Genomic DNA, 25,434 nt, shown 5'->3' with positions numbered 1-25,434 from the left:
AGTCAGGGAATCACAAGGTTATTGGTAGGAAACACTGTATGTAGGCCAGCATCAAGAATACCATCACCAACCCTCTCTCAATCTGCCATGTCCACCACCACCACCGCTAGTTGCACCATATGCACCTCTCCAGTCCAGCTCACCCTACAAGAGACTCTCGTTAGGAAAAGAAAGTAATCATCCTCTCAACCGCGTACACAGGGTTTGAACGCCCACATTGCTATACTAATCTTGTTAGAGATGATGCTCTACCGGTTGGTTGAAAGCGAAGCTTTCAAAGACCTGATGGCCTACGCAGTACCACGCTATTTCCTACCCAGTCGGCACTTCTTTGCAAGAAAAGCCATCCCAGCCCTCTACCAGCATGTCAAAGACCGCATTGTCTATGCACTGAGGCAGTCAGTAGAAAGCTGCACCTCACAACAGATGCATGGACCTGTAAGCATGTCCAGGGACTTTACGTGTCCATCACGGCACACTGGGTTAATGTGGTGGATGCAGGGTCCATAGGGGACAGCCATAGTGGGACAATTCTGCCTAGCCCATGGTCTAGGAAACAGTAGGCTGTAGGTGTTCGCCACCCCTCCTCTTCCTCCTCCAGAAGCGAAATCTCGTCCACGGAGCGCAGTCGCATGACTACTCCATCCGCAGCTGCCAGTGTTGCACAAGAGTTGTCCCATTATCGAACAGCTAGAGGTAAGCGTCAGCAGGCTGTGTTACAAATGAAGTGTTTGGGCGACAACAGACACACCGCGGAAGTACTGGCCGAGTACTTGCAGCAACAAACTCAGTAAATGGCTGGGCAGTGTACATCTTGAGGCGGGCAAGGAAGTCAGTGATAATGGAAGGAATTTTATGGCTGCCATAGCCCTTTCAGAACTTAAACGCATACCTTTCCTGGCTCACACCTTGAACCTGGTGGTGAAGTGCTTCCTCAAAAATTATCCGGAGTTACCAGCCCTGCTCCTGAAGGTGCGAAGACTTTGCTCGCACATCCGCCCGTCGCCCGTACACTCCAGCCTCATGCTGAACCATCAGCGATCGCTGAATCTTCCCCAGCACTGCCTAATAATCGATGTTGCAAAAAGGTGGAACTCCACACTGCACATGGTTCAGAGGCTGTGCGAACAGAGGCGTGCAGTAATTAATTTGTGGGAGGATACACATACACGGGCAGGCAGTTGGATGGCAGACATGGAGTTGTCTGGTGTCCAGTGGTCGAAGCTCCAAGACCTCTGTCAAGTCCTTCAGTGTTTTGAGGAATGCACACGGCTGATAAGTGCAGAAGATGCCATCATTAGCATGAGCATCCCACTAATGTGTCTGCTGATGCAAAGTTTGACGCACATTAAGGAGCTGGCGTCTGCAGCCGAGGAAGAGGGAAACCTTGATGACAGTCAGCCATTGTCTGCTCAGGGAACTCTCCTAGATGAGGTGGCGGATGAAGAGGAGGAGGAGGAGGATGATGGGGATGAATATTTATGGGAGGAGGATGCTTCTCAGGGGCAATAGAAACTGGTGGCGTTGCAAGGTCAGGTACAGGGTTTTTGCAGAACACAAGTGATGTTGATTTGCAGGAAAGTGCTCCTCAACCCAGCACAAGCAGTGAATTTTGCTTTTGGCCTCCTCTTACTGACTTCTCCAATTCCTCCATTTGCAGCTGCTGAATGTCCACCATAGGCCATTTTTATACCTCCCTAAATGGGCTGACTCCCCCCACAGGGCTGTGGTCACTATCTTGCGCACAACCAATGTCAGACACACCGTCGTAATATGAGGGGCCCTGTGCCAGTACCGCCGCCCAAGAGCGAGTGTTCCCCCTTAGCTCGAACACTGCTCTACCACTTGCAATACTTACCTCTCCCTGCTCCACCATGGTGTAGTCTGTGCTGTTAAATCCTTCAATGGCACTGCCAATACAAATTTGTTGAAATGATAGATGATAGTTAAAATATACAGGGGCCCTGGCCTCCATTTAGACCAGTTAATACTTTGCGCCTACTACCACTGTCTGCTACTCAGCAGAGGAGCCCACCCGAGTACCTAGCTATGCCACCTGTTTATTTATGAACTATTTTTTGGCAGACATTTAGCCCACTTTATTATTTGGGTCTACCAACTATGTCTGCCACTCATTACAGTTGTCCTCCACTGAACAAACCAATGCCACCTGTTTAGTCCTGTTACCAATTTTTAACTGCATTTAGCCCACTTTATTACTTGGGCCTACTAACTGTGTCTGCCACTCATTACAGTTGTCCTCCACTGAGAAAAGCAATGCCGCCTGTTTAGTCCTGTTACCAATTTTTAACTGCATTTAGCCCACTTTATTATTTAGGCCTACTAACTGTGTCTGCCACTCATTACAGTTGTCCTCCACTGAACAAACCAATGCCGCCTGTTTAGTCCTGTTACCATTTTTTAACTGCATTTAGCCCACTTTCTTATTTGGGCCCACTAGCTGTGTCTGAACAAAGCAATGCCACTGAACAAAGCAGTGCCGCCTGTTTAGTCCTGTTACCAATTTTTAACTGCATTTAGCCCACTTTATTACTTGGGCCTACTAACTGTGTCTGCCACTCAGTTGTCCTCCACTGAACAAAGCAATGCCGCCTGTTTAGTCCTGTTACCATTTTTTAACTGCATTTAGCCCACTTTCTTATTTGGGCCTACTAACTGTGTCTGCCACTCATTACAGTTGTCCTCCACTGAACAAAGCAATGCCGTCTATTTATTCCTGTTACCAATTTTTAACTGCATTTAGCCCACTTTATTACTTGGGCCTACTAACTGTGTCTGCTACTCATTACAGTTGTCCTCCACTGAACAAAGCAATGCCGCCTGTTTAGTCCTGTTACCAATTTTTAACTGGATTTAGCCTACTTTCTTATTTGGGCCTATATCTGTGTTTCCTCCTTATCCTGCCCATTGCCCAGGCACTGCTAGATGAGTCTGCTGGTACATTGACCCAGACCACTACATTCCCCTTGCACTCTACACAGCCTGAATCTGACCCTGCTGAAAGTCAGGTTCCCCTTCCCGCTTGCTATACCTTCTTACACGGGGACAAAGAGGAAGTTGCAGATGAAAGTGCAGGTTCCTTCATTAGGTGGGGGGCATACTCTTTGGCGACGTCACTGGCACAGGGCAACTCATAGTAAGCAAAAGTGTCTCTGGCAGTGGGAGGCGCCACCCGCCGTCAAACACACCGCCATACTATGAGGGGCCCTGTGCCAGTGCCAATGAGTGCCCCCCCCCCTGCTTACTCAGGATCACAGCACTTGCAAAGTTGAAATACTTACCTCTCCCTGCTCCACTGCCGTGACATGTTCCGCGTTTCCTGGACCCACGAAAATCTTGAGCCAGCCCTACCCCCCCCCACAACTTTAGCCAAATGACCCCCCCAGTTTTCAATGCCTAGCTATTATTATAAAGTAAATTAAGATTGACAAGCTTAAGTAATAAGAATTGATGTTTTTGGCATTAAAATGGGCACTGATTCCCCATTGACTTGCATTGGGTTTCGTGTTTCAGTCGGCTTGCGACTTTTCGCAATAATCGGCCGATTTCAACCGAACTGACTTTTCACAAAGTTGGGTTTCGCGAAACTCGACTCGATCCGAAAAAGTAAAAGTCGCTCAACTCTAATTACCACCAAGAAAGTGAAAATCTGTCTCTGTTAAAATCTGTCTTACGTGTGAAACTGTGTATTCCGCTAAATAACCATGTTCAAAATTAAAGCCCCCAGTTCTTGAAAACCACAAGGAATACATTTATGATGAATACTGGAAACTTTTCCTTATAAAACACTAAAAAGATTACGGAGGTAGATAATATCAGTTTATAATGAGGAATTAATCAGGCTAGGTACGCATTGTGCTTATGCTCTCATTTAGGTGCATGCACTCAATAGGTACACACCTGACAGTGGGCACAATCAGAATGAATGAAGAAGTATCGATCCATCATAGGGACACATTAAGAAGTATATATCATTTTATTTGATTCTTTTCACTTCTTTTGTGTAGTAAAGTAGAGTCTGAGGCAATTTCCTATGAAGTTAAATAAGCATGATAGTGTTTATTGGCCAGATAAGGGCCAAATGAACACACTTTGGTGAATGGCTCCCTATGGCAACATTGCAGTATACATTAGGAAAAGCTCCTGACAGACTATAGCAAAAGACTCAGTATGCACCTAGTCTCAGCCAAACTCAGAATGACCTGGAGATCTGTTGTGGGATTTTACTGCAAATTCTACTAAGAAATTTAGGTAAAAATAAGCAATGAACATATGAATAATTGTTTCCCAAGAACACATCACTGAGCTTACCATTTTGTGTTAATTTGGTTGAACACACAAGTGTTGAAATGGAAAAAGCATCACGTGAACTAACTGATAGTCCACCAGAACTGCTCCCGTTTCTGTTGAAAGTTGAACTTTTCGTGAACATTTGCTGACGAGTAGAAGGAAGGGAAAGATAAGTGCTAGCGTCTTCCATTTTTTTGCCATCACCCTGGAAAAGATAATTGAGAAATAGTTCAACAACATTTTGCCTTTTAAATGCTGTGTCTGCTATTGAAAATAATTCTAAAAAATGTTTTGTGTATGTTTTATTCAAAACATACGTCTGTATGGAAGTGAGTGGCTCATCACTAAGAATACCCAGTGAGACTTGTGAGGACAAATGTTGACATCTAGTGCCCAGAGACAAAAAGAGATGAGAACTAAATGAACAATGTAGGAACAAGAATAAGAGGATTGATTACCCAGAGGGAAGTGATAGGCTAGATGCACAGGGACATGTGACCTGCTGTGACACAACAAGGAAATATAAAAACCCTGAGGCAAAACCAGAGTGTGAGTCATTGCCCAGACTTGCATCAGTTCATATGTACAGAGTATATTGACCTGGCTTATAGCCAAGTCCTAGAGTAGGGTGACCAGAGACTGAAAACTAACTTTGGTAGTGAACTTGGACAGAACTGAATATTGCTCAGGTGAGCAGCAAAATTAAGTCCTTAGCCCAGGCTACGAGGCCTAATTCATTAACCCCTGAGCCTGTTTTCACCTTCATGACCAGGACCTTAACAGTGTCACTTTATTAAGTAATAAAGCTGGAACACTTAAACAGATTCTACTGATTTTGAGAATGTTTTCTCTTGACATACTGTACTTCATGATGGTGGTAAAATCTGTTCAATATTAATAACTTGTGTTAAAATGAAAGAAATTTGGTGAAAATTTTGTAACTTTTGCAATTTTCAAATTTTTAATTTTAATGCCTATAAATCAGAGAGCCATGTCACACAAAATTATTAAAAAATATAATTTCCCACGTGTCTATTTTACATAAGCACAATTTTTGAAACTTTTTTAGGATGTTAGAATGGTTAAAAGTTGATCAGCAGTTTCTCAATTTTTCAACAGAATTTACAATGCTATTTTTTAAAGGCACCATATCACAATCGAAGTGATTTTGAGGGGTCTATATGACAGAAAATTCCCAAACGTGAAACCATTCTATAAATTGCATCTATCAAATGCCCCAAAAATATATTCAAGAAGTTTATTAACCTTCAGCTGCTTCACAGTGTGATGGAAATATATATCATATAGATCTCCTTTGCGTATATACTCCTATATAATTATATATATTAATGTATACTCATATATCCACAGCTAATATATACACTATAATCAATTGCTTAAAATGGCTGACATAAACTGATATAAGCCAGACAGACTGTTCGGGGATTTCCAGTCAAAAGCTGAACAGCACCAGATGTATTAACTGATGATCAGATGTCTCAACTTTGTCCTAGATGCAGACAGCCACACTTTAGTTGCTTAATCAGCATTCATATGTGCATTAATCACAATATTCCATATATATTTAGATAACCAATAACAGAGGAGATTGACAATATGGTAATTAACTAACCACCACTAACCACCCCTTTCAATATGCAAATATAAATCCATGTATCTACAATAAATCATCAGTTTTGGTGGAATGCTATTGTCACAATGGTGTACAGTCTCATTCTTGATAAACGCTCAAAATACTCTTATTGGGAACGGCCGCAGCACACACAGGGATATATTTATCCAAACCAAATTCCCATAACATCAGTCAAAACCATGTCAAACCAAGTCAAACCATGCTTTTTCCATTCTGAACATTATTTTTTTCCTTCCACATTTCATTAATATGGAATGTGGAAGGAAAAAAATAATGTTCAGAATGGAAAAAGCATGGCTTGACTTTTTGAAAGTAAAAATGGCTAAAATTGATAGCCTTCACCATTTCACATTTGGAGAGCCCCTGATGTGACTAAACAGTGGAATCCCCAAAAGTGACCCCATTTTAGTAACTACATCACTCAAGGATTTTATCCAGGTGTTTAGTGAGGATTTTTAAGCCAAAAGGTACTACATAGAATTTAATAACATTTGATTGTCATATTGAATATGTCGTCATTAGTGTTGAATGCAAATGCTCGCTACTCGAGTTTGCATCGTGGTGTACTGGTTTGCACGAAGTATCGCAGCTGCTCGAGCAATCCTGATGCAAACTGAAGTAGCGAGCCCTTGCACTCAACAGTAGTCATTAGAGATGAGCGAACGTATTCAGAAAATGTTTGTCAATCCCAAAATTGTCACAAATGTAGCACATTCAGATTTGTTTGCTTTCACAAGCATTTTTACTCAAAGTTGGCAAAAGTCACTCACAGTTTGGTAAATCATCACGTTTCCACAAATGCTTTTGTTACTACTTTGGCTATGAGAAGAGTTCTGTAAGATGAGCGGGGCATGGGGGGAACGTGTTTGATAAGGGGAGGATGTGTGTGTATGTAAGAGGAGCATGTGGATAGGTTACAGCAGCGGAACACTCTTTTTTGTTTTTTTCTTTCGTCCCATAACTTTATGTGTGTTTAATCTGGCAACCAATCAGTGCGCAGAAATAATCCACAACATCATGACAAGGTATTCTGTGATTGGCTGCTGAAGTCACATGTCATTGGCCATATAAAAAGCAGACATCTTGTTTTGTTGGCGACATTTGCTCACTGTCATAGTACAGAGAGGTCGCTAATGCGCTAGTGCTGGTGCTGAAAGTGAGCTTATCCTGTGTGAAATTGATCTTCCAGCATCAAAGTAAATTGTGCAAAAACTGTGCAGCAGTTTCCGGAAGCCACATTATCTATTCCAAATCATTTGTGCCAATGTAGTGTTTCAGCGGCGAATCAGGAGGCCTGATTTCCACTTAAAAATCAATAGGCCTAGTACAGTGTTACACCATGGAGGGCCAATTAGCTACTCCTAATCATTTGTGCTAAAACTATGATTTAGTGGCAAATTAGGCAGCCAGATTTCGATTTAACAATTGTTAGGTCTAATACAGTGGTGCAGCCACTAGGCAAACTAGCTACTCCAAATCGATTGATCTAAAACTGAAGGCAGATTTCCACATAAAAATAATTAAAACTACTATAGTGGTGCAGTCACGAGGACAAATTAGCTACTCCAAATCGCTTGTGCTAAAACGGTTTCTGCACAGCAGTATACCTTGTAGCTGAAGCTCAGAAAGAGCATGTTCTCGAGTGGATCGCAAGCGCCTCTACTTCTCTTTCTCCATCTTATTATTACACACAATACAATCCTTAGAGGTGACACCGCAATCACCCTTGTTTCGCCCTGCGTCAAAAATTTCCAAACGCCCAAATGACTGTGGGGAACCTGAGATGGGCCATTCTGATGAGCTGTTCACATATTGTATTCCATGGGCATCAGAGGTTTGCTCCGAAGAATCACAGGGTCCAGAAAAGGAAATATCTGCACCGATGCCCAAAATGTTTTCATGTTGGATGCAGAACCGGACGACGAAGAATTCGAGCAGAATAAAGACTCTTGTCATCAGATGTTAACCACCAAGGGTCTCGGTGATCCTGATGAGGCTCAGATACCAGAGGCTCACGCAAACTGTACTGTGGTGTCAGGGCAGGAAGAGGAGGAAGGTGACTCTCTGGGTAAGGAGTGTGACGAGATTGTAGATCCAACTTGGTGTGAACCCAGAGATATGCAGCTGAGTAGCTCAGCAGTGGAGGTGACACAACCACAACAAGTATTACATCCTCAGCCGCATCTCTGCCTGCGGCAAGCACTGGTCGCGAGAGTGCAGTTCACAGGGACAGCAAGGGTGGCCTAGCCTGGGCATTTTTTGAGACCACAAACGATGACAACACATGTTATATGTCAAATTTGCACAAAAAAACTCAGTAGCGGCAAAAATTGCCATAACAAAACATGACTGTTGCTTTTGTATCATCTAGCACAACACATCTTTCTCAATTTACCATATCATCTCTGCCTGCATCTCGCTCACAGTCCAGCAGTTTGTCCTGAACTTCGTAATCCGCCCTCTCTCAGCACAGCAGCCAGCTCTCAGTCTCGCAGTTGTGGTCACGTAAAAGAATGTTTCCTTATATACATGGCAAAGCCAAGAACTTGAAATCTACCATCTTCAAACTGTTGGCCATGGAAAATCTGCCTTTCCGCCTGGTGGATGCAGAAGTTTTCTGAAAGTTGATGGCTGTCGCAGTCCCCCAGTCACCATTACTTCTCAAAGAAAGGTATGCCTGCACCACATCAGCATGTCACCGACAACATCACCACTTCCGTGAAAAAAATCTATGTCTGCCAGGGTGCATTTCAGCAATCATGCCTGGACAAGCAAACATCAGCAGGGACACTACATTTCACTGACTGGGCACTGGGGGACTCTGGTGGCTTTGGGGGCAGGAGGTCAAGGGACGGCTCCACAGGTCTTTAAGTCACCAAGGCTTGCGGGACAAACCTCTGTATATAACAGTTCTGGTCATCTACATGCTGGAGCACGCTTGGAATAGCCTGCGTGAGGAGGTGACTGTCCCAGAGGAAGACTTGGAAGCAGAGGAGGATGTGGAAGGGATAACAATATCTCAAATTTCCGGACTGCCATTGCTCAGACAGGTGCCATGGGAGGGTGATTTATAGTGATCAATGTGGGATCATGGTATCAGACAAACTGTTAGTGAAGATGCAGGAGACAAGAAAAATTGAGGTGGACAAGGTAATAGACAAGCAACACTCAGGAGATGAAGAAGATAATGATAAGCTCTCTGTATTCCGTGGTTGGTGGTAGGGGATGGAAGAAGCAACCTTGAGTGTTACACCGACCACCAACACAGCATGGAAATGGACCTCATGGAAGCACCAGACACATGAGTGCCTACTTGCTGCACTATCGTCAACATGATGCCTGTATTCTTAGGGTTAGAAGTACGAGGGGCGATCCAAAAGTAATGATAATCGGTTATTTCTACTGCACACAGAAATTAAAATAAAATGTTTTCTTCTCTGTTAGGTACTGTAACAAACGTGAGTGAAGAGCTCTGCTCAAGATCTGTATGATGTTAGCTGGGTGGGAGAAGCCCCCCCAGTTGTTGAGATAGCAACGTATTTGTTTAGTTAGTGCCGGACAGGCTAGGGTTTATTTTTATGTTTTGTTTTTTGTGTTGCTTTCACGTTAATAAATCTGACCTGAGGTCAGCCTGCTCAGAAACCTGCTGTACGCCTCAGATTCAATGCACAAACCACGTGTCCTTTGACCCCAGCAAAGGCGATCCCAGAGTGTTTTGTCACATTGTGGTGGAGAACGCGGGCATACCGTGGCACAGGCGACAGCATGGAAGACGTGGTGAAAGCCTTAGTACAGTCCACTGCCGTACAGCAGCAGGCCACTGCCGCACAACACGAAGCTAATCGCTTGATGGCCGCACAGCTGAAGGAGTTACTGGACATGACGGTTGCAGACCGCCAACTTCTCCAACAGGTGGCGCAGCGCCTGGTGAGCATGCCTGACGCTGACCCGGAAGCTGAGTCCAGAAGGATCCATGTGAGTCGATACTGGCAAAAGCTGACTGCAGAAGATGACGTCGAGGCATATCTGACAACTTTTGAGCGGACGGCATTGAGAGAGAAGTGGCCGAAGGCACGATGGGCCGATTTGATTGCCCCATTTCTCTCCGGCGAGGCCCAAAAAGCTTACCATGATTTGGACCCAGAGGTCGCTCAGGACTTTGAGAAGCTGAAAGCTGAGATCCTGGCCCGGCTGGGTGTGACGACGGCTGTCCGTGCACAGAGGGTACATCAGTGGACATACCAGCAAGATAAACCAGCGCGGTCTCAGATGTTCGACCTGATCTACTTGACAAAGAAATGGCTGCAACCCGAGGTACTGACAATACCCGAAATAATCCAGCGGGTTGTCCTGGACAAGTACCTGAGAGTACTACCCCCAGCGCTGAAAAGGTGGGTAAGCCAAGGAAATCCCACGACAGCGGATCAACTTGTGGAGTTGGTCGAGCGTTATTCCGTGGCAGAAGGACTTCCCGACGACACCGCCAAACCCCGGACTGTGCCTCCTCCTCGTGGAACCGGTAAGACTGTTCCAGGGACCACGGGTGAAGGAAAATCGCTTAAAACTGTGGGGGAGGAGTCCGGGACTGCTCGCACTCCGAGACCAAGAGTATTGGACGGTGGTCTCAGTAGGGGACCTGTTAGGTGTTTCCGCTGCCGTGAGAAGGGTCATGTTTCTGCGAACTGTCCTGTTACCGCTGAACCCATGCAGTGCGACGTTATAGACTCTAGAAAACGCATGTCTTTGGTTACACAGCTAGTGAGTGTGAATGCGGGTCAAAATGATACAATGAAACACCTGTGTGAATTATCTGTTGATGGGAAAAATGTTGTGGCATTACTAGACTCTGGAAGGGTGGTGACTCTGGTGAAAGCTAGTCTGGTGGCACTTCCGTCTGGTCCGTCTGACAAGTTTTCTGTGACGTGTGTGCATGGTGACACCCGCTCGTACTTAACAGCGGTCATGTGGATTTCTACTCCCTATGGGTCAGTGCAGCACAAAGTGGGACTCGTTCCCGCATTGTTACAGGATGTAATCCTGGGCAGGGATTTTCCCTATTTCTGGCAGTTGTGGGAGAATCAGTTACTCCTTCACGGTAGCTGTACCCGTGAATCTTCTCCCATGCCATCTGGAGGTCCCGAGTCCCTAGAGGAGACCCCACAGGAAGATGTTGCTGGGGAGGTTAGTGAATCTAACCTTCAGTACCCCTTCTCCGTCATGGCGGGGGAAACAGAGGAAACTGAGGAACCTCAGCGAGAGGCGGAGGCAGACAGCCATCCGGCACCCTGCCTGCCAGATTTGGGAGTCCAGGTGGATGACTTCCACAGCGAGCAAATGAAAGATCCTACCCTGACTCCGGCTAGGAAAAATGTAAAAATGATAGATGGGGTACCCGTAGAACCTGACACTAGGCTAGCGTACCCGTATATGGTTCTTGAAAATGATTTGCTCTACCAGGTAGAAAAAAAAGAGGAAGACACAGTGCAACGGTTAGTGGTACCCAAACCTTATCAGCGGAAGGTACTGGATTTGGCCCACGGACATATAATGGGGGGACATCTGGGGGTACAGAAAACCACAGAAAGGATATTGCATTGTTTTGTGTGGCCTGGAATACATTGTGATGTGCGTAACTATTGTGAGTCCTGTCCAGAGTGCCAAATCGCGGCCCCTAAATCTCAGTTCCGTAGCCCTTTGGTACCCCTTCCTATCATCGGGGTCCCTTTTGAGAGAATTGGGATGGATTTGGTTGGGCCCCTTCCCCGATCGGCACGTGGGCACCAACATATCCTCGTCATCGTGGACTATGCCACTCGTTACCCGGAAGCCGTCCCTTTGCGTAACACAGCTACCAAGACGATCGCCAAGGAATTGGTACAAGTGTTTAGTCGGGTGGGAATTCCAAAACAGATACTCACCGACCAGGGGACTCCCTTTATGTCGAGGGTAATGAAGGAGCTCTGCAGGCTCTTACAAATAGACCCGTTGCGTACGTCTGTCTATCACCCTCAAACAGATGGCCTGGTTGAGCGCTTCAACAAAACCTTAAAACAGATGCTCCGGAAGGCGATAGACAAAGATGGGAAGAACTGGGATTACTTGTTACCCTATTTGCTGTTTGCCATTAGGGAAGTTCCCCAGTCTTCCACAGGGTTTTCGCCTTTCGAACTGTTGTACGCCCATCGTCCCCGGGGACTGCTGGACGTCGCAAAAGAAACCTGGGAAGGTCAAGTCACTCCCTTTAAAACGGTGATCGACCATGTAACACAAATGCAGGATCGTATTGCCGCTGTCATGCCCATTGTTAGGGACCATATGTTACAGGCCCAGGGAGCCCAGAGGCAAAGTTATGATAGAGGCGCTAAGGTCCGTACATTTGCACCCGGCGATAGGGTGTTGGTCCTAATCCCTACGGTGGATAGTAAATTCCTGGCGAAATGGCAGGGCCCATTTGAGGTCCGAGAAAGAGTTGGTGAAGTGAACTATAAAGTGTACCAGCCGGGTAAGAGAAAACCGGAACAGATTTATCATGTGAATCTGATAAAATCCTGGAAAGACCGCTCTGCCCTAACGGTGGATCTGCCCTGTCCGGTTTGTTCACCTACTGTACCAGAGGTGCAGGTTGCTGAGACTCTCTCAGAACGACAAAAATCTGAGGTTAAGCAATTTTTGTTACAGAACCGACAGTTTTTCTCCGAAAAACCTGGCCGGACGAAGTTGGTGAAACATGAGATTGTCACAGAGCCTGGCGTCACTGTTCATGTGAAGCCCTACCGGATTCCGGAAGCCCGCCGTGAAGCCGTCTCCCGGGAAGTGATGGCAATGTTGGACTTAGGAGTCATTGAGGAGTCACACAGCGCCTGGTCCAGTCCAATTGTGTTGATACCTAAACCGGATGGCTCCATCCGGTTTTGTAATGACTTTAGGAAACTGAATGCAGTTTCTAAATTTGATGCGTACCCTATGCCCCGGGTCGATGAGTTGATCGACCGGCTTGGTAAAGCCCGATACATTACGACCCTGGATTTAACAAAGGGGTACTGGCAGATTGCTCTGGCCGAGGCGGCCAGAGAGAAGACGGCATTTGCTACATCGGAAGGTCTGTTCCAGTATGTCTATATGCCGTTTGGACTTCACGGAGCGCCCGCAGCGTTCCAGAGATTGATGGATCGAGTCTTGAGGCCTCACAGACAGTACGCTTCTGCCTACCTGGATGACATCGTAATTTACAGCATGGACTGGGAAACTCATCTCCAGAAGGTACAAGCCGTGATTGATGACCTGCGAGATGCAGGTTTAACGGCAAACCCCAAGAAATGCCACATCGGGCTTGAAGAAGGAAGTTATGAATAAGCTAGTTATGAATCCACTTTGTCTCTCTGTTAGATTCACAATACAAGAGTAAATTTAGCCAGATTCTCCCTCTCCCCCCCTTAGAAAGTGTTGAGCACATGCTGGAGTATCGAAACATGCTTAAACCATCTTAACAGTGATTTTCCTCAAGACAGCAATAAGCACACAGTGTACATTCTAGTTCTAGATAGCTAACCCCAGGAACGTTAAGGCGTCATCACAAAAACATTTGCAGCAGCAACAGCAGCTGTACCAGCAGTGGTGTAAGTGGCATAAGCAATTGCTCTGAGACATTTAACACATTTTGTAGACTCGCACGAGCAAGAGCAGAGCAGAGTACAAGTCTGACACAATGTGAACTACTGGAGAGGGTGGTGCAGGAGCATCCGGAGCTCAATATAAATGCCTTCAGGGAGTCTGAACCCTTTGGCATTTTGGTCTTCAAAAATGGAAGAGTTGGCCTGATCTCGCCTGTCACACCTAGGAGGTTTTGTCATTTAGGCAGACAGCATTCTGTCAAAACGTGTCTTCAGCTGCTGATGGTGTTTTGATGGATAAGCACATCTGGCTGCCCCCTCAAAGTGTAGACCACCTAACTTTCATCAAAAGGAACAAGTCATGTTTCTCCAATGACTTTTGCACCCCATTCACAGATTGGGCAGACAAGGTGATGGTGTCATTTTTAGTGTCATGTATTGCAGTCTGTGCCATCTTTGTCATGTCTTCTATGCCTGCTGATGCTACTGCTGCTGAAGTTAAAAACATTTTTTCTAAAATGTGGAGACTATTCACCGAATTTCAAATAGTTGATACACAGAACATTAACAACTCTCACCGAATAGTGCTCAAATCATATAATAAAACATAACCTTTAATAGATTATAATAAAAAACCTCAATAAATAATCCTATACATTTTTTTGGTCAACCCCCATAAAATTACATGGGTCTGCTATTCAATACGGGAAAAAGGAGGGAAATGATTCACCCTAATAGGTTACTATATTGACCCTTCCTACCAGCGGAGGTTGGCACCCTAGACCTGCACACTGGCACCCCCGCTTAATGTAGACTCTCCCTCCCTTTACCTAAACAACCCTATATAGAAAGGGTGCAGAGAAAATCATAACAGTACCATATGCAGTAGAATAAGTACCCAACCTCTGATATTACCATAGGGTACGTGTAATATATCAAATAAATAATATCCCATCATAGTCCATCATTGTGTCATACCCCAATTGGTATTATAATACTGTTTAATATTTGACATCATATTGTGAAATCTGATTAGGGTGCAGCAAGATCTGTCTGCTGATGTTCTATATTATTCCCGATACTAACCATCTTTAGAAGGAATTTTTCTTAGGCAAAGTGCAATATATGTGATATTGATTAAGACAATGATTGCCTATGCTGGGATATTCTTACTTATTTGATATCTATACTATGAAATATGATTATGGCGCAATAAGGAAAAGTACCTGTATGATTTATTAAAGATATTGCCCCTGGCATGAAACAGAAGGAACATATATCATGATTAATATCTGCCTATTTTTCTAATCTCAATTTTGATATTGGTGTTCTGCAATTCTCTCCCCCTCTTTGATGTATTACACGTACCTTATGGTATATCAGATGTTGGGTACTTATTCTACTGCATATGGTACTATAATGATTTTCTGTGCACCCTTTCTATATAGGGTTGCTTAGGGAAATGGAGGGAGAGTCTACATTGAACAGGGGAACCAGTACGCAGGTCTAGGGTGCCAACCTCCGCTGGTAGGAAGGGTCAATATAGTAATCTATTAGGGTGAATCCTTCCCTCCTTTTTTCCTTATTGAATAGCAGACCCATGTCATTTTATGGGGTGTTCACCAAAAAATTGTATAGGATCCTTTAATAAGGTTTTATATTATAATTAGTGATGAGTGAATATACTCGTTACTCGAGATTTCTCGAGCATGCTCAGGTATCCTCCGAGTATTTTTTAGTGCTCGGAGATTTAGTTTTCATCACCTCAGCTGAATGATTTACATCTCTTAGCCAGCTTGATTATACAGTGGGGCAAAAAAGTCTTTAGTCAGTCAGCAATAGTGCAAGTTCCACCACTTAAAAAGATGAGAGGCGCCCGTAATTTACATCATAGGTAGACCTCAACTATGGGAGACAAACTGAGAAAAAAAAATCCAGAAAATCACATTGTCTGTTTTTTTTATCATTTTTTTGCATATTATGGTGGAAAATAAGTATTTGGTCAGAAACAAACAATCAAGATTTCTGGCTCTCACAGACCTGTAACTTCTTCTTTAAGAGTCTCCTCTTTCCTCCATTCATTACCTGTAGTAATGGCACTTGTTTAAACTTGTTATCAGTATAAAAAGACACCTGTGCACACCCTCAAACAGTCTGACTCCAAACTCCACTATGGTGAAGACCAAAGAGCTGTCAAAGGACACCAGAAACAAAATTGTAGCCCTGCACCAGGCTGGGAAGACTGAATCTGCAATAGCCAACCAGCTTGGAGTGAAGAAATCAACAGTGGGAGCAATAATTAGAAAATGGAAGACATACAAGACCACTGATAATCTCCCTCGATCTGGGGCTCCACGCAAAATCCCACCCCGTGGGGTCAGAATGATCAGAAGAACGGTGAGCAAAAATCCCAGAACCACGCGGGGGGACCTAGTGAATGAACTGCAGAGAGCTGGGACCAATGTAACAAGGCCTACCATAAGTATCACACTATGCCACCATGGACTCAGATCCTGCAGTGCCAGACGTGTCCCACTGCTTAAGCCAGTACATGTCCGGGTCCGTCTGAAGTTTGCTAGAGAGCATTTGGATGATCCAGAGGAGTTTTGGGAGAATGTCCTATGGTCTGATGAAACCAAACTGGAACTGTTTGGTAGAAACACAACTTGTCGTGTTTGGAGGAAAAAGAATACTGAGTTGCATTCATCAAACACCATACCTACTGTAAAGCATGGTGGTGGAAACATCATGCTTTGGGGCTGTTTCTCTGCAAAGGGGCCAGGACGACTGATCCGGGTACATGAAAGAATGAATGGGGCCATGTATTGTGAGATTTTGAGTGCAAAACCTCCTTCCATCAGCAAGGGCATTGAAGATGAAACGTGGCTGGGTCTTTCAACATGACAATGATCCAAAGCACACCGCCAGGGCAACGAAGGAGTGGCTTCGTAAGAAGCATTTCAAGGTCCTGAAGTGGCCTAGCCAGTCTCCAGATCTCAACCCTATAGAAAACCTTTGGAGGGAGTTGAAAGTCCGTGTTGCCAAGCGAAAAGCCAAAAACATCACTGCTCTAGAGGAGATCTGCATGGAGGAATGGGCGAACATACCATCAACAGTGTGTGGCAACCTTGTGAAGACTTACAGAAAACGTTTGACCTCTGTCATTGCCAACAAAGGATATATTACAAAGTATTGAGATGAAATTTTGTTTCTGACCAAATACTTATTTTCCACCATAATATGCAAATAAAATGTTAAAAAAACAGACAATGTGATTTTCTGGATTTTTTTTTCTCAGTTTGTCTCCCATAGTTGAGGTCTACCTATGATGTAAATTACAGACGCCTCTCATCTTTTTAAGTGGTGGAACTTGCACTATTGCTGACTGACTAAATACTTTTTTGCCCCACTGTATGTGGGGATTCACTAGCAACCAGGCAACCCCCACATGTACTTATGCTGGCTAGCAGATGTAAATCATTCAGTTGGAGGAGGACACCCGAGCGTGCTCGAGAAATCTCCAGTACCGAGTATATTCGCTCATCACTAATTATAATTTTTAAAGGTTATGTTTTATTATATGATTTGAGCACTATTCGGTGAGAAATGTGGTGACTCCAAATAGGTTTCCATTTGGTGGGTGGCCTGTGTAAGTAGGGCTTATATATATATATTGCCCAGCCATGTAGTATATTGCCCAGCCACGTAGTATATTGCCCAGCCACGTAGTATATTGCCCAGTGATGTAGTATACAGCACAGAGCCAAGTAGTATATTGCACAGCCCACGTAGTATATTGCCCATCCACGTAGTATATTGCCCATCCACATAGTATATTGCCCAACCACGTAGTATATTGCCCAGCCACATAGTATATTTCCCAGTCACGTAGTATATTGCCCAGTCACGTAGTATACAGCACAGAGCCACGTAGTATACAACACAGACACGTAGTATACTGCCCATTCACGTAGTATACTGCCCAGTCACGTAGTATATTGGCCAGTCACATAGAATGCACCATATCCCTGTTAAAAAAAAAGAATAAAAAATAAAAAATAGTTACATACTCACCTTCCGGAGCCTTGGATCGAAGCGGCCGGATACCGATGGTCCTCGCGCGCTCAGGTCTTAAGAGTGCATTGCGGTATCGCGAGATGATGACGTAGCGGACTCGCCATGTAGCAGCTAACTGCCCAATGACTACAGAGCCAATGGACTGTAACTCTATGAGACACCTTTCGTTATATGTACAGTCGGTCTGTGTTGCAGAGGTTCTCACAGGAAATGAACGACACGTGTGTTGCCTCGAGGTCGACGGCCATAGTGTGAATGCCGTCTTGTATTCCGGCAGTCAAATAACTCTGGTACATGCCAGTTTGGTGGACCCTAGAGCCCTAACGAACTCAACCCTGGGCATTAGTTGCATCCATGGTGATATAAAAAACTAACCCACTGCCTGGGTCACCCTTGCCACGCCAGTAGGAACCAAAAGACAAAGTGCGAGGGGTGGCGGTAGAGCAACTAGTGGTGCCCAAGTCCTTTCGCCAGGTAGTTTTGGAACTGGCACATAAACATCCCTTGGGGGGACACCTGGCCGGAGAAAAAACAAAACACCGTATTCTGCAGCGTTTCTTTTGGCCGGGTCTAGGGGGGGACGTGACCCGGTATTGTCAGTCCTGTCCTACGTGTCAATTGACCACACCTATGTCACATGTTAGAAGCCCCCTTGTGCCTTTACCAATAATAGAGGTGCCCTTCGAGAGGATAGCAATGGATATAGTGGGTCCATTAGTTAAATCTGCCAGGGGACATCAGTACATTTTGGTAGTACTAGATTATGCCACTCGTTACCCTGAAGCAGTGCCTCTGCGGAATGCCAATGCGAAAGCAATTTCAAAGGAGCTTGTTAATATGTTTTCTCGCACCGGCATTCCGAAAGAAGTACTAATAGATCAGGGAACCCCCTTTATGTCTCGAATACTTAAGGACTTGTGTAAGCTACTAAAAATCTCCCACTTGCGTACTTCAGTATATCACCCTCAGACTGACGGGTTGGTGGATTGATTTAATAAAACCCTGAAGGGAATGTTGAAAAGGGTAGTAGATAAGGACGGGAAGGATTGGGATGCTCTTCTACCATATCTCCTGTTCGCTATATGGGAAGTACCCCAATCCTCCACAGGCTTTTCGCCTTTTGAGTTAGTTTCTGGGCGATGTCCTAGAGGCCTGTTAGATATTGCTAAAGAGACTTGGGAACAAGAGGTGACTCCTTATCGCAGCGTAATTGAACACGTAATGCTTATGCAAGATAGAATTGAGGCGGTCATGCCAATAGTTAAGGAATGTTTAGAACGTGCGCAACAGGCCCAAAGTACGGTATATAACTGAGCAGCTAAAACACAAGTCTTTCAACCCGGAGACAGGGTGTTAGTATTAGTACCTACTGTAGAAAATAAATTTCTTGCGAAGTGGCAGGGCCCATACGAGGTGTTGGAGAGAATAGGTGAAGTGAATTATAAGATATATCAACCAGACAAGAGGAAAACCGAACAAATCTACCACATAAACTTGCTTAAGGCCTGGCGGGATAGGGAGAGTCTAATGACAAAAGCCACCCTTAATGATGGACCTCGTAGGGCACCCCCATCTGTGGTAAATGACCCCCAGGTAGCATTGCCAGAGGTGGGTATTGCAGAGACACTATCCGAAAGTCAAAAACGAGAGACCAAGGAATTTATACAGAAAAACGCAGAGGTTTTTTCAGAGCTTCCTGGCCGTACTCACTTAATTAAACATGACATTGTTACTGATCCACAGGCCCGGGTACGACTAAAACCATATCAAATTCCGGAGGCTCGGAGACATGCCATTGCCCAGGAAGTCGAGAAAATGTTAGAACTTGGAGTCATTGAAGAGTCCCGGAGTGATTGGGCTAGCCCAATCGTGCTGGTGCCCAAACCCGATGGGACTATTCGATTTTGTAATGATTTTCGGAAATTAAATGAGGTATCGAAATTTGATGCCTACCCGATGCTGAGAGTTGATGAACTTATAGAGAGACTGGGTTCGGCCAGGTACATATCCACTATCGACTTAACAAAAGGTTATTGGCAGATTCCCCTCACGGATTCAGGCAAAGAGAAAACAGCCTTTGTAACACCCCAGGGACTGTTCCAGTACCGTGATATGCCATTTGGGTTACATGGTGCTGCAGCCACCTTCCAAAGTCTAATGGATATTGTCCTAAAACCTCACGTCCAGTATGCTTCCGCATACTTGGACGATATCACTGTCTTTAGTGATGACTGGGACACACATTTGTCAAAAGTACAAGCCGTCTTGGACTCAATAAAAGCTGCTGGGTTAACTGCCAATCCTAAGAAATGTACTTTGGGATTGGTAGAAGCTCGCTATCTGGGATATAGCATAGGGCGAGGAGTCGTAAAGCCAAAGACCAATAAGTGGACGCTATTCAGAATTGGCCACGACCGGTCACCAAAAAGCAAGTCGGATCCTTTTTGGGGATCGTTGGTTATTATAGGCGGTTCATCAAACATTTTGCCACCATCGCAGCCCCTCTCACAGATCTTACTAACGGCTCGAAATCTATCACAATAAAGTGGAACACAGAAGCAGAGAACCAGTGTTGGTTGCCCCTGACTTTAAACGGGAGTTTTGTTGTGAATTCTGTGGTCACAAGTGGTATTGCAGTCTCTGGGCGTCCTCCCTCAGGTGTTTTGGTGAGCTCGTTGGCTGCCTTGCTATTTAGCTCCACCTGAGTCTGTCTTCCTTGCTCCTTGTCAATGTTCCAGTGTTGGATCTGAGCTACTGCATCTTTCCTTGGGCCTGCTGCTCTGCTAGATAAGTGCTTCTAGTTTGTTTTCTGTTTTTTCTGTCCAGCTTGTTATTATCTTTTGCTGGAAGCTCTGAGAAGCAAAGGGGTGCACCGCCGTGCTGTTAGTTCGGCACGGTGGGTCTTTTTGCCCCTTTGCGTGGTTTTCGTTTTAGGGTTTTTTGTAGACTGCATAGTTCTCTTTGCTATCCTCGCTCTGTCTAGAATATCGGGCCTCACTTTGCTGAATCTATTTCATTCCTACGTTTGTCTTTTCATCTTGCTAACAGTCATTATATGTGGGGGCTGCCTATTCCTTTGGGGTATTTCTCTGAGGTAAGTCAGGCTTGTATTTCTATCTTCAGGCTAGTCAGCTCCTCAGGCAGTGCCGAGTTGCATAGGTAGTGATAGGCGCAATCCACTGCTGCTTCCAGTTGTGTGAGGACAGTTCAGGTACTGCAGTCTACAGAGATTCCACGTCTCAGAGCTCGTCCTATTGTTTTGGGTTTTTGCCAGATCTCTGTATGTGCGCTGATTACTGCACGCTGTGTTGCCTGATTGCCAGCCATAACAGTACAAGGAGCCAATTCAATGATTTCCAATAGAGGGAAAAAAGAAATCCTGACATCATTTTTTTTTCTTAGCTCTGTCTTCAGTCTTTTTTTTCCCCTAGACATTAGAGTGCTTCAGGACACAGCTGTGGACATGGATATTCAGGCTCTGTGCTCCTCAATGGATAATCTCGTTGTAAATGTACAAAAGATTCAAGATACTATTGATCAGAAATCGATGCTAGAACCAAGAATTCCGATTCCTGATTTGTTTTTTGGTGACAGAACTAAGTTCCTGAGCTTCAGAAATAATTGTAAGCTATTTTTGGCCTTGAAACCTCATTCTTCTGGTAATCCTATTCAACAGGTTTTGATTATTATTTCTTTTTTGCGCGGCGACCCACAGGACTGGGCGTTTTCTCTTGCACCAGGAGATTCTGCATTGAGTAATATTGATGCATTTTTCCAGGCGCTGGGATTGCTTTACGATGAGCCTAATTCAGTGGATCAAGCTGAGAAAAATCTGCTGGCTTTATGCCAGGGTCAGGATGATGTAGAACTATATTGTCAGAAATTTAGAAAATGGTCAGTACTCACTCTGTGGAATGAATCTGCACTAGCGGCTTTGTTCAGAAAGGGTCTCTCTGAAGCTCTTAAGGATGTAATGGTGGGATTTCCTATGCCTGCTGGTTTGAATGAGTCTATGTCCTTGGCCATTCAGATCGGTCGTCGCTTGCGCGAGCGTAAATCTGTGCACCATCTGGCGGTATTGTCTGAGAGTAAGCCTGAGCCTATGCAGTGCAACAGGACTATGACTAAAGTAGAACGGCACGAACACAGACGTCTGAACAGACTGTGTTTCTATTGTGGTGATTCTACTCATGCTATTTCTAATTGTCCTAAACGCACTAGGCGGTTCGATAGCTCTGCCGTTATTGGTACTGTACAGTCCAAATTCCTTTTGTCCATTACCTTAATGTGCTCTTTGTCATCATATTCTGTCATGGCGTTTGTGGATTCAGGCGCTGCCCTGAATCTGATGGATTTGGATTATGCTAAACGTTGTGGATTTTTCTTGGAGCCTTTGCGGTGTCCTATTCCGTTGAGAGGAATTGATGCTACACCTCTGGCCAAGAATAAGCCTCAGTACTGGGCCCAGCTGACCATGTGCATGGCTCCTGCACATCAGGAAGTTATTCGCTTTTTGGTACTGCATAATTTGCATGATGTGGTCGTGTTGGGGTTGCCATGGCTACAAACCCATAATCCAGTATTGGATTGGAACTCTATGTCGGTAACCAGCTGGGGTTGTCAGGGAGTACATGGTGATGTTCCATTTTTGTCTATTTCGTCATCCATTCCTTCTGACATCCCAGAGTTCTTGTCGGACTTTCAGGATGTATTTGAAGAGTCCAAGTCTGATGCCCTTCCTCCGCATAGGAATTGTGATTGTGCTATCGATTTGATTCCTGGTAGTAAATTCCCTAAGGGTCGTTTATTTAATTTGTCCGTACCTGAACACACCGCTATGCGCAGTTATGTGAAGGAGTCCCTGGAGAAGGGACATATTCGCCCATCGTCGTCACCATTGGGAGCAGGGTTCTTTTTTGTAGCCAAGAAGGATGGTTCGCTAAGACCGTGTATTGATTACCGCCTTCTTAATAAGATCACTGTTAAGTTTCAGTATCCCTTGCCATTGATTTCTGACTTGTTTGCTCGGATTAAGGGGGCTAGTTGGTTTACTAAGATTGATCTTCGTGGTGCGTATAATCTGGTGAGAATCAGGCAGGGAGATGAATGGAAAACGGCATTTAATACGCCCGAGGGTCATTTTGAGTATCTGGTGATGCCGTTCGGACTTGCCAATGCTCCATCTGTTTTTCAGTCTTTTATGCATGACATTTTTCGTGAGTATCTGGATAAATTCTTGATTGTTTACTTGGATGACATTTTGATCTTCTCAGATGATTGGGAGTCTCATGTAAAGCAAGTCAGAATGGTTTTCCAGGTACTGCGTGCTAATTCCTTGTTTGTGAAGGGATCAAAGTGTCTCTTCGGTGTGCAGAAAGTTTCATTTTTGGGGTTCATCTTTTCCCCTTCTACTATCGAGATGGATCCGGTTAAGGTTCAGGCCATCCAGGATTGGACTCAGCCGACATCTCTAAAAAGTTTGCAGAAATTCCTGGGCTTTGCTAATTTTTATCGTCGCTTCATCTGTAATTTTTCTAGCATTGCCAGACCATTGACCGATTTGACCAAGAAGGGTGCTGATTTGGTTAATTGGTCTTCTGCTGCCGTGGAAGCTTTTCAGGAGTTGAAGCGTCGTTTTTGCTGTGCCCCTGTGTTGTGTCAACCTGATGTTTCTCTTCCGTTCCAGGTCGAGGTTGATGCTTCTGAGATTGGTGCAGGGGCGGTTTTGTCACAGAGAGGTTCTGGTTGCTCAGTGTTCAAACCATGTGCTTTCTTTTCCAGGAAATTTTCTGCTGCTGAGCGTAATTATGATGTGGGCAACCGAGAGTTGCTGGCCATGAAGTGGGCATTCGAGGAGTGGCGTCATTGGCTTGAGGGTGCTAAGCATCGCGTGGTGGTTTTGACTGATCATAAGAACCTTACTTATCTTGAGTCTGCCAAGCGCTTGAATCCTAGACAGGCCCGTTGGTCGTTATTTTTTGCTCGTTTTGATTTTGTGATTTCATACCTTCCGGGCTCTAAAAATGTGAAGGCGGATGCTCTGTCTAGGAGTTTTGTGCCCGACTCTCCGGGGTTATCTGAGCCGGCGAGTATCCTCAAGGAAGGAGTCATTGTGTCTGCCATCTCCCCTGATTTGCGGAGAGTGTTGCAGAAATTTCAGGCTAATAAACCTGATCGTTGTCCGGCCGAGAAACTGTTCGTCCCTGATAGGTGGACTAGTAAAGTTATCTCTGAACTTCATTGTTCGGTGCTGGCCGGTCATCCAGGAATCTTTGGTACCAGGGAGTTGGTTGCTAGATCCTTTTGGTGGCCGTCTCTGTCGCGGGATGTGCGTGCTTTTGTGCAGTCCTGTGGAATTTGTGCTAGGGCTAAGCCCTGCTGTTCACGTGCCAGTGGGTTGCTTTTGCCCTTGCCGGTCCCGAAGAGGCCTTGGACACATATTTCGATGGATTTCATTTCTGACCTTCCCGTTTCTCAAAAGATGTCTGTCATTTGGGTGGTCTGTGATCGCTTTTCTAAAATGGTCCATCTGGTGCCCTTGGTTAAATTGCCTTCCTCCTCTGATTTGGTGCCTTTGTTCTTCCAGCATGTGGTTCGTTTACATGGCATTCCTGAGAATATTGTTTCTGACAGAGGTTCCCAGTTTGTCTCAAGGTTCTGGCGAGCCTTTTGTGGTAGGATGGGCATTGACCTATCTTTTTCCTCGGCCTTCCATCCTCAGACTAATGGCCAGACCGAACGAACCAATCAGACCTTGGAAACATATCTGAGATGTTTTGTTTCCGCTGACCAGGATGATTGGGTGTCATTTTTGCCGTTGGCTGAGTTCGCCCTTAATAATCGGGCCAGCTCGGCTACCTTGGTCTCTCCATTTTTCTGCAATTCTGGGTTCCATCCTCGTTTCTCTTCAGGACAGGTTGAGTCTTCGGACTGTCCTGGTGTGGATTATGTGGTGGACAGGTTGCAGCAGATCTGGACTCAGGTAGTGGACAATTTGACCTTGTCCCAGGAGAAGGCTCAGCTTTTCGCTAATCGCAGACGCCGTGTGGGACCCCGACTTCGTGTTGGGGATCTGGTTTGGTTATCTTCTCGTCATATACCTATGAAGGTTTCCTCTCCTAAATTTAAACCTCGTTTTATTGGTCCATATAGGATTTCTGAGATTCTCAATCCGGTGTCTTTTCGTCTGACCCTCCCAGACTCCTTTTCCATACATAATGTATTCCATAGGTCGTTGTTGAGAAGATACGTGGCACCTATGGTTCCATCTGTGGAGCCTCCTGCCCCTGTTTTGGTGGAGGGGGAATTGGAGTATATTGTGGAGAAGATTTTGGATTCTCGTGTCTCTAGACGGAAACTCCAGTATCTGGTCAAATGGAAGGGTTATGCTCAGGAAGATAATTCCTGGGTTTTTGCCTCTGATGTCCATGCCCCAGATCTTGTTCGTGCCTTTCATGTGGCTCATCCTGGTCGGCCTGGGGGTTCTGGTGAGGGTTCGGTGACCCCTCCTCAAGGGGGGGGTACTGTTGTGAATTCTGTGGTCACAAGTGGTATTGCAGTCTCTGGGCGTCCTCCCTCAGGTGTTTTGGTGAGCTCGTTGGCTGCCTTGCTATTTAGCTCCACCTGAGTCTGTCTTCCTTGCTCCTTGTCAATGTTCCAGTGTTGGATCTGAGCTACTGCATCTTTCCTTGGGCCTGCTGCTCTGCTAGATAAGTGCTTCTAGTTTGTTTTCTGTTTTTTCTGTCCAGCTTGTTATTATCTTTTGCTGGAAGCTCTGAGAAG

The 25,434-nt window shown here is 45.1% G+C and overlaps 1 protein-coding gene across 1 annotated transcript in view; it reads right to left on the bottom strand.

Annotated features, from left to right (window-relative positions):
- DOCK2 (dedicator of cytokinesis 2) overlaps positions 1–25,434 on the bottom strand; it is a 1,209,209-nt gene that overhangs the window by 825,476 nt on the left and 358,299 nt on the right. The window contains exon 18 of the mRNA XM_069763868.1: positions 4,333–4,516. Coding sequence (XP_069619969.1) covers positions 4,333–4,516 — 184 coding nt within the window. The remainder of the gene's footprint in view (positions 1–4,332; positions 4,517–25,434) is intronic.

Source organism: Ranitomeya imitator, chromosome 4 (genome assembly GCF_032444005.1).
Source record: "Ranitomeya imitator isolate aRanImi1 chromosome 4, aRanImi1.pri, whole genome shotgun sequence".
In the NCBI taxonomy this organism is placed as follows: Eukaryota; Metazoa; Chordata; class Amphibia; order Anura; family Dendrobatidae; genus Ranitomeya; species Ranitomeya imitator.
This window is presented reverse-complemented; position numbering and strand designations above follow the sequence as displayed.